This window comes from Acanthaster planci, linkage group LG14 (genome assembly GCF_054643075.1).
Source record: "Acanthaster planci isolate LZ-2023a linkage group LG14, COTS_SCS, whole genome shotgun sequence".
In the NCBI taxonomy this organism is placed as follows: Eukaryota; Metazoa; Echinodermata; class Asteroidea; order Valvatida; family Acanthasteridae; genus Acanthaster; species Acanthaster planci.
The window spans coordinates 11,454,068-11,467,693 of NC_141790.1; the positions used below are offsets into that span (position 1 = coordinate 11,454,068).

A 13,626-nucleotide genomic window follows, 5' to 3' on the forward strand; every position below is an offset into this window, starting at 1 on the left:
GACGAGGAAGGGAAAAATGCCACAGTCGACTTGAACCCGAGGTGGCCACGATATCCGTGCTAGTAGGCTCAGGAATCAAAGGCCAATAGGCCCCGCCGTGTGTGTAAACTGGCCAGGATACGACGATAGCGGGGGGGGGGGGAATAATTCGAAACACCGATGCAGACGAGCGTGCCGTGAATAATGCAAGTCTGGTTATTACCTCATCAAAGCCGCTTAGTTAGATTTTACACAACACAACACAAGTCTACCATCTCGTTGATGGAATACTCTACTTGGGGTTACCAGCATTGGAGAAAATTAAGGACACGAGTGCATTAAGATTTGACAGAGGTGATTAATTTTTGAGTACGTTGCGCGCTCTGCCAAGTACAATTTGGGGGAAAGATTTGATTGTACAAAAAGGAAGAGGACATTTTTAGGCTGGGAATAGTTATCCTTCAATTCCGAACAGGAAATTGCACCAGGAGAAGACCCACCACGACTTTGCAGCCGGAAGATAAAGGGAATATAACCTCAAAGAATCTTGTGTAAAAAAACAACTTTCGTCAGTGCTACAAATCGCGTCAGTCTGTCACGACAAAATCATTTAAACGGCTGTGTAATATTTCCCACGTCAGCCGATCTGCAAGTGCTTAGATAAACTATGTGGCAGCCACAATAACACGAGATTCAGAGAACTTGCCGGAACAGATCGTTTATCGCGCGCCACGAGTCAAAACCAAATTCTGATATCAAAACAAACCACATATCTGGGGAAATATGCACGAATATCACATACTGACTCGGATACAGGTGAACAATTCCTGCACGTGACCTCGCACCGCAAACCAAAAGTGTTTGCCATCAAACCGCCAAGATCGAAATTAAAGAACCAGGAAGTGTTCAGTTGCATACTGAAAATGCAAACGGGAAGCCGTGTATAGAATGACACTAGACTCACGGTGTGTAAAGCGATCTCGAATAATATTCGGGCGGGTTTAGGTGTTTCCATCACTGTAAACGCGTTTGCCCTCCGAGGCAGTGCCTCGGCTTGATGCACCACGAGCGATGGATTTTAGCCGCGCACCTGCGGCCACAATAATTGACAAACCGCGCACTTTACGAATCCCGCGTTACGATGACGGCTTGGTTCAATATGTGTGGCAGCCCTTATGGCTAGTGACATTTTGGATGAAATAAATTGGAAATCATATACAGCGGCAATTTGGGCGTTGTTGGCTCGTAGCAGCAAAAACGGTTTGCTATTGGGCATTTTCAAATAATATTGGTAAAATAATTCTAGTGGAGAAGACAAAATCTGGCCGTAAGGGCTATGAACAAAACACAGGCGGTCCAATATACGACCCCTAAGGGTTAACAGTAAACTATCAAACGGTGGTGTGAAATAAAAAAAACCATGCTGTGTCTGTACAGACTGTCCCGTCCAAAACAAAACGCCATGTAGAGTAAATACCTTCCCAGGTTTCGCAAAGCACCCGAGTTCAATATACTCACGTCATAGGCCAGTCTGGCTGCCCGGTGCAAAATGGTTTCACCCAATTTCTTGTTAACCATTAAGCGCCTCATCTCTGCGGAGCAAAGTAAAATTTCGATCATGTTAGTTCATAAAACGAATCTAAGGGAGATACGAAACGCTCCTGAAACCTGCTTTGTATGGAAATGCAACGTTCATTGTTCTCCTTCGCCAAGATGCCTTGAGATGTGTTTTAGTCGCAGGTGATAGCCAAAAACCTTAGAGAAGTCTTGTGTCAGTAGAAAGCATGCTTAAGAAAGTAAACGAGATATTTCAATTCAGAAGGCCCTCGTCATCACCATGGAATAAATGGTATGCTCCACCGCAGGATGCAATGTCACAAATCCTGCATGCAATTAGAAACTCAAATAACAATGACAACGCTGTAATTGCGGCAAACCAGTTGGGTCACATCCTTGAGTCATCGCAAAAGAACATAAAAACAGTTTCTCAGTTCCAAGTTATGTTTAAAAAGCACAAAGCTTCACGTTTCGATCTTTCCATTTCCAACGGATTCAAAATAAATGGCGTGAGAACTTTGTAAACAGCTCGCTGATTTATTTAATGAAGCGGTTCCTTTTTTGTGTTGCCTCTGACAACTTGGCTTCAGAAGCCCGCTCGCGCTCACCGCATAAGTGCATTTCCTTGGTCTCCTCTGTGTCTGTTGCTTGTAAATCTGATGTAAAAAATAATAATTATATACCTATGTGTACGGGCAACGAAACCAAAACTCACAAATAATGTTCTTTCCGAAGAGTAGATAAGAGTGCAGTAACTTAAATGGTTGAACATTCTTTGGAGCATAAGCTGTTGATAGAACATTGCTTAAATCCCTCTTTGTGATCTGAAATGCAAAGCCGACTTCATCAGCGATAACATGCCCAGACCTTCTCTCATTAAGACAAACTCCCCGACAGATAAATGCCCCCAAGTCCACTTCATTTCCACAAAAGTCTATTTCATCTGTCTGACTGCTTCCGTGGGTTGTTTAAGTTTATACGTACCGGCTGGAGGCTCTGGCCTTACCAGCTTGACTGGGCTCGGTTCCGGTTGGGACGCAGACGGAAGACTCTCTTTAACCTGTGATATCGATGCAGGCGACAATTAAACAATAATAAACATTTGTCCTGAGTAAAACTGAAGTGCAGAGGTATCACACCCCGTCCCCGTCTTAAAAGACATTTTGTATGTCGAATGGAAATGTGGCGGAAACAATGAATCTCAAAAAAAAACAAACAGATAACTCAAGCCAAAAGGAATCTTAACTTAATGACGGCTCATTTCACACCAAAATAATGTGCATAATGTTCTGTCGTAAAGCTTAAAACTGTGGTTTTCTGTGCACGTACCTCTGCTTTGACGGCTACGTTGTCGTCTTTCTGTACGTCGGAGTCGATCATCGTTGCTGGACCGAGATGCTTCGTCTTAAACTTTCGCTTTCCACCCGGCTTCGCCTCTACTTCCTTGTTCTCCTTCCCGGAGTCCTTGCGATGGAGCTCGTAGGCCGAAGTAGTCATGAACTTCATCTTGGTGTAGTTGGTGGGGTCGATGACGACGTGGAGGGGCGTGTCCATGCTGGGCGATCTGGCCACGCCCTCCTCCTCCTCGGGTGGATTCTCAGTTCTCTCCGAAGTTATGCTGGTGAAATTGGATTCTCTGTCTGATGCCTGGGCCAGTTCCGTGGCTGCCAGGCTGACGTCACTGGATTTCCTGGAGACCTCTTCCGTTCCTTTCCGTCTTCTTCCCGGTGTTCCCTTGGTCTTGCAGGAGGATTCTTCTTCACCGCTCGTGGAGCCGCTCACCGATCGCTTCTGTCTCTTTCGTTCTAAGTATTTTCTCTCCTCTTTTTCAATTTCCATCTCGTAGCGCGCATTTTTGTGGTATATCTTCCTCTCTCTCGCACTTGATCCTACAAGGACGGTAATTGGGTAAAACTTAGACTCCAAAGATTACAAATTTTCACCAAATCTTGTTTACTGTGCATGCAAACAACTATCCTTGCTATTATTCAGTTTGAACACAACAAAATAGTACAAAATGTAGAGACAAACCTTAGAGTGAAAGAAGAATTGTCTTTACAACTTTTTTAACCTTAGTTCACCTACTTAATTAAAACAGTAATAATCTTAAAAAGGAGCAAAGGGTTGTTAACCTATAAAAACGTGATTAAGGTTTTTTCATTTTCATTTAAGAAAGAATTCCTTTATATCAAAACCACATTTTCCTGGCGTGTTTCGACATATCTTTAAAATTCCAACCGGATGGGTGAGAATGTGGCGGGGCAACGAACACGCTTGTAATGTCCCTCTTACTCGTAGCTTGTGAGTGTCTGGTTCGCTCCTCGAGTACCATGGGGACAAAGTCTTGGAAGGAGTTTCGACTTCCTTGGCTTGTCAGTCGCCGCATCTCTCTCGAGAAGCTCCGTCGTTGCCTATGTGAGTTCAAGGTCAACGCTGCACCGTCTGTTTAGGAAAACGAATCAAAACTGTATCTACTTCTCGGTACAAAACAGCAAAAAGTCGTTTCAACGATTAAGTTTTTATTTGAAAAGAACATCGTGCATTTTTCCATTCACCTTTATGGTTCTGCATCCGGTGGAAACCCGCAAACTTCCGGCCACGCCCCCTGCCTCTTCTTAAGGACAAGGAGTATTTGTCGATGAGGAGACGGTTTTGCTTCTTGCTGTTCGTGTGTGGCTCTACGACGGGGTCTGTCTGGGCGTCTGTCGGGGTTCCTTTCTCTCTTTTCTCCATCTCATTGAATCGTTTCATCGCTCGCTAGACGTTTGTGATGAGAACAAAGCAACGAGTGTTAGAAATCGTCGTTCCTATTGCTCCATGCTATCTAAAAACATTGCATGACCCATTATCAAATAACACGCCTTCAATCTCCTTTCATTAAACCTTTGCATATAATTTAGCTACTGTAGGAAGGCTTGTAAAATTAAAGACTATCCTTCAGAGCTAAAAGGATCCTCCTCTGTTGTTTTTTCTCTTTCTGTCATCTCATCGTTACACCCATTAACTTTCGTGAAGAACTCGTTAGCAGCGGTGCGTCCAGCCTTTGTTGTGGGGGGATTCAAAAGTGAATGCGGCTTATTCGATATGATGTCGGGGAGGGAAATATCAAAAGCCCTACTCGCTGTACCGACATCCTTGCTTTTATTTCATGGTGTTGTTTTCTTAGTACTCCTTGTTAAAATAGATCCATCGAGAGGACAAAGTTTTTCCCCTGCCCTCCAGATTGGCCATTGCCCGTTGGCCACTTTCTTAAATATCTTGAACATCTGAGTATAATGACATTTCCGGGTAGTTGTTCCTAAACACAATGCAGATGTAATGATTATGAATGGTCTTACTTGTAACGCCCTTTCCTCACGATCCAACAACGCAGGATCAGTCAGCAAGTCCACAGTTTGCTTTCTTTTCGGAATTTCAGCGACGTAGCTAGACGTGTTCTCCAGACGGGTGATCTCTAATGATCGCTTCCTTGATGAGCCCTTTGACGGTGTGCTCCGACCACTGGATGGGCTGACGGTCGAACTGAGACTAGCGGCCACGGATGCTGGAGACACGGCGCAAACGCTCGCTGGTGGGGTCTGGACGTTCATGGCGGCGAGGAGCTTCTTTCGAGGATCATGGGAAAATGTCTTCTCGGTTGGAGAGAATCTCAAGTGTTGGGGTAGTGCTGACAAAGATGACGTCACTTGCGTGTTTGACAAGACCAGAGACTGGGCTGCATCGGTGGATGATGAGGAGAGTTGGGGGTTATCCATGGGAGGGGCTTCTGTGAGAAAGGGAACTGTCAATTTGGCCGATGATGGGGAGTTAGAGGAGCATCGAAACACTGGCTCGATCTTGATGGCGCCATTAGTTGTCGTGAGTGGAGGGAGTACTGTGGAAGGTTTAGGTGATGTAATTACATGTACTACGCATGTGCTAGCCATGGCAGCTGTCGCTGTTGCAGACACCAGTGGAGAATCCTGAACCCTGACGAGTTTTGGGGGTTGATCCTTTTGATCGAACACTCCACGAGTAACTCGTTTCGGCGGTCCAGTGTTAGGTTGCAGCTGCTTGACAGCCGACTCTTCGTGGTCCGTCTCAGTGCCGGATGCTTCGCGGTTAGGTACTGGCGAGTTAGCTGCAAAAACGGCCTCGATTGCCTCACTAACTGAGACGGTTCTCCCCTCTTCAAAGGCCGAGATTATTTCACGCTTCCTGGACAAACCACGAACGTTCTTCCCGATCTCAGGCTTCTCTTTGCTTGTGGCACCGCTGCCACCATTTTTGTTCTCAACGCTATTCGTTACCTCTGGGGCTGGCGACGACGATGGGGAAGTTGTGAGATCAATTACATCCGTCTGGTCGGGACACGTTTCCCTCGCAGGCTTCCTCGCGTCCATCTTGCCATCGTACCATTGTCGTTTCAACATGAACTCGGCAAAGATGTTCCGGTCATCGTGATTTTCAGAAGGCAGGATTCGCTCACTTACTCCCCTGAGCTGATGAACCTTTGATTTGTCCATGCTCGCTTTTAAGCTGTACCCATGCGTGTGCCTCTTTTTCGGCTTGTCCCTGTGCTCAAAGCGATCTCTGCGCAATTCCTGCATGTGCAGCTGGTAAGCATCGTGTGGCTCCTGTATTATCTCCCTGTGTCGCTTTTGCTCTCTCTTATTCTTATCGAGGGCGGCCGCTGCGTCTAAGGCGTACTGGTCGATTTTCCGACGAATAAGAGTGTCCAGTTGATTTGGCATCCGATGATCGGGCACGAGCTGCTCGGGGCTTGTCTCGTGCAAATTAGGGGGCGACTCGTCCTTGGCCCTGGGTAGCTTCTGCACAGCTTCGGCGGTTGCATCTTGTCTACGTGGGTACAGGGATAGTGTCAGAGCGCTGTAAAACATGGGAGAGGAGGTGGGCTGGGGTTCAACGCTGGAGGAATTGTGGGTGAGATTCGTCATCGACTCGGTCGTGAAGCAGGGTGAGTAGACACTCTGCGGCGTTAGAACAGGCATGGTGGGTGACTCGTTGCCCGACGAGTTGGATTTCTTTGGGGAAGAGTTGGCCTCACTTGTCAGGCATTTTGTGATACTGGTGGCGTTGGTAACCTGACGAACTAAAGGGACAGGGTTAGTCTGCCCGGTGTAGAGGTCTCCTAGGTGGCTAACAAAAGCTCTGTCATCTGGTATGTCAACCCTTAACGGTCGGGCTAGCTTCTCCGCCAACAAGACTTTGTTGTTGTTATTATTAGTCACGTGTGCACTGGCGGCCGGCTGTTCTGGACCGTCTAGAGGTTTCAACAGTTCATTCATTTGGGCCCCTGCAGCCATAGAGGAGGCAACCAGCTTGAGCGGCGATGCTGCACGGGCGTGCTGGTGCGCGCGGGTCGGTGCGGACGTTGTGCTCGCTGGGTCCATTCGGTGCGGCGCCAGACTAGCATGGGACGCCATAGTGGGGGGGTTGATGCTCTTGACGATACGCCTTCTCGTTTGGTAGTGAGCCCTTCTCAGGTGAGGGCTGGTCATGGTAGTGACCGGGGTGGAAGTGTGTTTGATTAAGACGCCATGGTGGCGATCTCCGCGCGATGATGCCATGTTGGGAGCCGCCATGGCGTGCGCTGGCACTTCATGGCCGGGAACCATGCGACCCGCTACTCGGTGGCTAGGGATATCATGAGTCGGTAAACCATTCGCTGGTCCCGCAGCTCCACCCTGTGCGATTACCCCTGCATGCACTGGCACAGCGCCACGGGCGTGCACCACGGGAGTTCCATTCGAACTCTGCCGTAACAGCTCCTCGTCTGGCTGTGGAACGTGGTGGTGATGGTGATGGTAATGTATGTGGTGGAACACAGGCGCTCCTGCCGCTTTAGTCGTTCGCGATCGGGACGGCGTCGATTTGGGCACCGGCGCAGGATGGCTGGTGTCCGCATGTTGACCAATGGAACGGACGTCTGTGATTCTGATATTGGAATCCGGATCTTGTTGGTTGATCAGAGCAACTGCGTGGCTTCTTCCACGCTCGCGCTCGAAAGCTAGCAAGGCGGCCCTGCTACTTGCATCTTGGTAACTCTTAATGTTCGCAGGTGTGGGGGTAGTGGAAGACGGTGCAACCATGTTGTCGAGAACTACACGCTTCATGGGAATGTCTGACGCCGAGCGCGCCATGACCGGCGCAGGACGCTTCAGTGAGCTCCGGTTTGGCTGGAGGTGTGAGGCAACGACCCCTGAGGATGCCAGCGGGTGCAGCTGACCTTGAGACATCGGGACATCCTTAGGGACGGCCGTATGCTGACGGTGAACCAGCTGAATTGGGTTGATTGCATGACCATGCCGACCGGGTTTGCCGTAACTCATCATCGGAGGTGGTCTGTACATAGTCTGTGCTGACGTCACCTTTGACGTCACCTCGTTTCCATTACTGCTGAAAGTGTGTGTGTGCTTGGCAATCATTTCGGCGTTGGTCAAAGGCATCAGTCTGGGATCTACTATAGTCTTCGGGACTTTGGGCAAGGCAAGTCTCTCCGACTTCATGGACAAGTCCAGAGGCTTATTAAGGTCGGTGGCATCGTCCAGCGACGAGTGACCCCCACCGTAAGGGTTGCCTTGCATGGCGGCTCGGTTGACGAGATTCAACGGGCCATCGTAGAGTGGATTTCGGTGGAGTTGATCGCCATATCGTGTCGGCTGCTTGGGCATTCTGGCGCGCTGCGGGGCTCCTATGGAGTACAGAGGTTTCGACGCCACGGTGGCGTTCACCTGTTCACGTGAAAGGAAAAAAAGTGGTTCATGGTTACAGGTTTTATACAACACGATAACATCCTGTAAATATCTGCTTTGTCATACGTGTATTCAGTACAAAATATTGGGTGAACGGGGAGGACGCACGGACGTATATAAAAAACCTGGACTTGCAACGCCTTTGTATGAAAAAGAAGCCAACCAGCGGCCATTTTACCGAGCCGAGTACAAAAGCGTGGGTTGGCTCTCTTTTATTGACGTCAGGAAGAACAACGGCGGGCATTGCCAGGAAAGCTTTGTATTCGGATCGGTAAAATGGCCGCGAGTGGATTCAATGACTCTATAAGCTGATTCAGGGCATTGCAAGTCCAAATTTTACTATACTTGTCCTTGGGCGGACGTCATCAGCAAAGAGGGCTCATTAGTTACCACTAAAATTGTCTGACAATATGGAGATAGACAAAAATTGAGCCACATCGATGGAACATCACAGGAAATGCACGACCACACGTTCCGGGAAAAACACGCAGTCCATTTTTTCATAACCTTTGACATGTACAGGTTTAACACTGACGTGTGTAGGCCTACTTGTACACAGCTGTACTGACAGGACACACTATTGATATCGTGTATTGTTACCGGCTGCGGCTTTTCACTCAAGCTGGTAAGCAAAAACAAGAAGCCGCATCCACGAGACAACGATTAGGCACAATGTCTGCCTTTAGGAGTGTGACCGCATGGGCTTATGGGAGATACAGTGTAACGAACCATTTAGGGCAAACGAATGCCTTTACGTACATGTTCATAGCATAATTTCCGGTTACACTAAAACCACGATGTCGAACCACTACTTTATTTTCAACACCTACCTATCTAACTACTTAACAATGCAGGTGTTCATTTCGATGAAAAGAAAAGACCGAAGGAAAAACAAGAGACAAGTCGACGGAAATCCAAACGGAACGGTGGACGTTAACAATCGTATTGCCCTTAACAGTCCTTATTCATTACCTACTTCATCACTAATTGAAAGGACTTTGGACCTCAGACTATGTCACCATTGAAAACGATGACATGCATTCCGATCCGACGCGTATGGACGTATTTGTCAATTTAACACTTGAAGCGACAGTGAAATAACGCAAGTGGTACACCAGTGTCATGCCTGATATGACGGGAACTGGCCCCCTGTATCTTTCAGAATAATTCGAAGAAATTGAAGGTTGAACTGTACCCATAGGAAACCACTTGGTCGACTTGACAATTTGATTAACAAGAAGCTGCAGTATATTAAACACTCATCCCCAATCTGGACGTCACGATTCCGTTTAATGACTGGACAATTACCTTTCGTAAAGTTACTCAGCCCAAATTATAATGATTAAGGTGCAGAAAAGTCCCACGTGTATGCTCTGTAGTCTGGTGCTTGTTTCAGTCGATTCTTCCAAGTAAAATGCGCATGGATTCTGCTTGGTAACATTCAATATGCAAACAAGTACCAATTTGTAGGGCAGATTTTGGTCGTACTTACCTTCTGCTGCATAGCTACAGCTTCCCTTTGAAAGATAAAGTTGGCGTCTGGCATTCCCATACGTCCCTGCTCAGCCAGCCGTGTGGTAGCCAACTGTCGCAGCCGCTCCCTGAAATATCCAAAGGAACAACACGCATTAAGTGACGACCAGTTGTTGTCACAATCGGACCTTGAATAAGTAAATTACAGAGGACTTAATTTGGAAAAAAATATGCGGGAATAGGCGATTGTAACCGAAAGAAACGATATTTGGTATTCACCCAGCGGAAACTGCTTCATTCCACATGATCACTGGCACGGTGACGTATCGTTTGAGAAGCTAATTCCATACAAAGCAAACAACCATTAAAAATTAACAGACATTCTCTGAAGCCAACGGATGAATGCTAAAGCGAGCACGGCAGAGTACAACCTTCGTGGTCATGGCCGTTGCTCTCAGGCCAGATACCAAATTTTCAACAAACGATCAAAAACATCCTCCAATATCGTGATCAGACGGTCGCCAGCAAACCACTGAAGCGTTCCACGGAAAAAGCCTCACTTTCTGCTTTGACAGACAGACTCACGCAAAGAGCTAAAGAGACCCGATCTCACAGCGCTCTTTCCACATTAAAGAAAACTCATTCAGTCTCGACCTGATCCGATGACGTTGCAATCATTGTAACTTATTTACCTTTTCAGCTGACTGCAAAAGTTTCCCTAAGATCTGCCTGGTCATACATGGATAATCCCACTTCAACAGGCACATAATAGGTAAGTTGACCCCTATTTTTCAAGGCCTGCTTCGCGAACTGAACAGGAAACCGGTGACCTTCCCCACACACATCCAATCCAGCGCAAATTGCACAGCTGCTGCCTATCAATAGCATTCATCGATATCTTTTTAGCACCGATGTTTCAGAGTTCAAAACCAAAGGGGCATAGTAGCGTCGGCACTTACACAAGACAGGGTCAGGAAGATTAAAGTGAGCAGCCCCCGTTGCATTGTCAAAGCAAACACAAAATATACACAACACGTACACAAATAACGTAGTCATTTAGAACTAAAAAAGCAAACAAAAACAACCAAGCGCGAAAGGAATAACCAGTTCGCGGAGGGACAGAGAAAACTCCAAAAGGGAATAACAAACTACGCCGAACTACAGCAAAAATCACAATCGGATCGAATCAACTCAAATCAATTCTAAAATAATAGAAAGATATTTTGCTAGGATGTTAACGTCAGGCCAATTGTCTTAACAATGCGAGCAAACCTAAAAATAAAAAAGCTGAAGTATCCGAAGGATGAAACATTTTCGAGAATAACACTGCCACTTTCGAGTATTTTGTATAACCCCAAAACTAATTCAAGATTAAGAAACTCTAATGTCATGGGTAAAAGTTTGTAACTTGTCAGTTCCATGTGAAATTGCCAACCTGGCTGATCAAAAATCAGTTTACTATAATTATGCAAACGCTTACCCAGCTACAAAATACATCGCTACATTTTCTCTCAGAAAACTAAACGCTGTTGTCTTAGGTAACGTGTCCTTGAATTAACAAGAGATTCGACTTTCAAATAACGACGATAAATGTTCATTGTTGAAGAATAAATTACACACGCGCCGGAATTTGTCATTCAAGGAACACAGGCATCATGCTTAATGCTTTCGGAGCAGACTTTATGGCACTCAATTAACTAGACAAATTTTCATAAATTATGCAATACTTTTGTTAGACCGTGTAGGCTTGCACTATTTTGAGCAAATGAAAATGAACGAATGTTCCCTGTCCTTGATGAAAAAACCTTTCAATTTTCAGTTTGGACACAAAAGTCACGGAGAAAAAGATACTGAGAATTCAAGTGAATAAAGTTCATCTGAAAAAGAATTACCGAGCTTTTAACATAGGGAAATAATTTACCGCCGTGCAATTTGTTACTAACAAGGAAATAGGATGGCGAAATAATTTGTGCATGACCATGCACAGTTCAATTCGAGGTTAAATTTCAATTTCAAACGTGAAATATAATGAATGAACGGCATTCGCAACCAGGCTATTGACAATCGACAATGGACAAGAATAGAGTTGATTTCTGGGTTTGCCCACCTTGTGATTTCCCCATTGTTACCGACGCCAAAACCCATCTCATCTCGGCCTGGATAATGCAGCATGTCTGGATTAGGGTAGCCTTCGCTGTCTTCGACTTTATACTTGGTTAGCGTCTCAGGAATCTGTGAGAAAAAAAAAGAAAGAAAACATCTGAATTAATAAAAAAGGGAAAAAGTGAAATGTAAATATATTCCGAGAATTCTAAAGGGAAAGGACATCGTGTTTCGTTAATTTTTAAATGAAACGCCCAACAGCGGTACTTTTCATTTCAGCAATGAAGTAATTGTGTTTCCGAACAATGTAATATGACGCAGAGCCGTGCATCTGTTTCTAAAACAAATATCATCGCCTCTTGTGAGTTCTAACCAATTAATCAATAATGCCAGTAGAGTTTTACTCATAAATTGAGTTCAATATCGAAAGTATTACCAAATTTCCAAACCTTGTGCAACAAGTTGCTAAAAGTGTTTAAATTTTGAAGATATGTGAAACTTGTGTGGCCCTGACAACTTGGAATAACCCATACATGTGTGTAATTTTAAATTGAGTTTGTAATATTTCGGCACAAAGTGAAGTATTCTTAAGGGATAGTAACGAGTCACGGAATACAGCAAGTGCTGAATACAAATTCAGTTGGACTACGCGGTGGTGAAAACGATTCTTTTCCTACACCTGAAATATTGATTGCCTGGGGGTAAAAAGCCGTCACTGTGACGTCACTACTTACGCCGCAATACTACAGGGGGGGGCAGGGCCGGCCGAGCAGATGGAGGAAATTTCAATTGCTATCGCCATTATCGTGTGAAGAATGTTTACTGCATCAGGTTACCACAACCGATGGCTGTGATGGCGCATTTGTTTAGTGCACATCTCGTATTTTGACGGATGAGATTGGACCCTTACCGCGAGCAACTTGAATTGCATATCCTCATATTTAAATTACTTCTCACTTTTCCCCATTTGCCATAATTTGATCAATTCCTTTAAAAAAACCGGCAACATCTCTCTCGAGGTGCGGCTTGCCCCCTGCCCCGCTGGATATCTTCCCGATTACCTTCAAGTTCAAATCCCTGGCATTCTTAATTGCCAGTTAGCAGGTGCAACATTGAATGCACGATGAAGGAAGGTCAGTAAACTGGCCAGAGCGAGGGGACTCAAACCAGCGCGGTGATGAATCACCCATTGTTGCAAAGAGTCCTGGGGCACCGCCGGTAACGACTTCGTGTTAGTCTACAACAAGGCGAAGGCAGATCGTCAACCGACGCCAGGGCTTTCACGGTGGAACGCGACAAGCCGGCAGCTAAACTCCGCAGGCCTTTATGTCGGCACCTGGCAGAGGTACTGCCCTAGTGCTGACAAACTAAAATTGGGAGATAAATAAGTACAGACTGCACCATGGCGATTTCTCGTATTGCATCCGTAAGCATTCCACAATATTAGTTTCCGCTTTTCAGAAGGTAATTTGTTCCATGTTCCATCAACGAGCACACACACGTCAGGACTGTAACTTTATTATCATTTCGGAAGGCTGCAGAGGTTCACTAGGTTTCCACGGGGAAAGGATTTGATATCAATGCCTCCGAAGACTAGTCTTGATAGACGCCACAATTTGACCACTAAATACGTGGACCCTGACAAGTTTCTCACCCACAGAAGAGTTCGTAATTTCCTCATGGATTTCAGTGCTCAGGTCTCAGGAATGAGGAATAAGATTAGGATTAAGAGATGTTGGCAGGAATCGTCAGCGTTGCA

The 13,626-nt window shown here is 45.9% G+C and overlaps 1 protein-coding gene across 9 annotated transcripts in view; it reads right to left on the bottom strand.

The window, feature by feature from the left end:
* LOC110981018 (uncharacterized) overlaps nt 1–13,626 on the bottom strand; it is a 45,654-nt gene that overhangs the window by 4,604 nt on the left and 27,424 nt on the right. For 7 of the 9 annotated variants that reach the window (XM_022238155.2, XM_022238161.2, XM_087145740.1 and 4 more), the window contains 8 exons: nt 11,872–11,996; nt 9,784–9,892; nt 4,875–8,270; nt 4,092–4,293; nt 3,829–3,978; nt 2,866–3,425; nt 2,521–2,596; nt 1,498–1,571 (listed from right to left, as the gene is read on the bottom strand). In XM_022238155.2, coding sequence (XP_022093847.2) covers nt 1,498–1,571; nt 2,521–2,596; nt 2,866–3,425; nt 3,829–3,978; nt 4,092–4,293; nt 4,875–8,270; nt 9,784–9,892; nt 11,872–11,996 — 4,692 coding nt within the window. Of the gene's footprint in view, nt 1–1,497; nt 1,572–2,520; nt 2,597–2,865; nt 3,426–3,828; nt 3,979–4,091; nt 4,294–4,874; nt 8,271–9,783; nt 9,893–10,043; nt 10,200–10,456; nt 10,620–11,871; nt 11,997–13,626 lie in introns of those variants that run through there. The other 2 variants (XM_022238163.2, XM_087145741.1) reach the window with 2 other exon arrangements.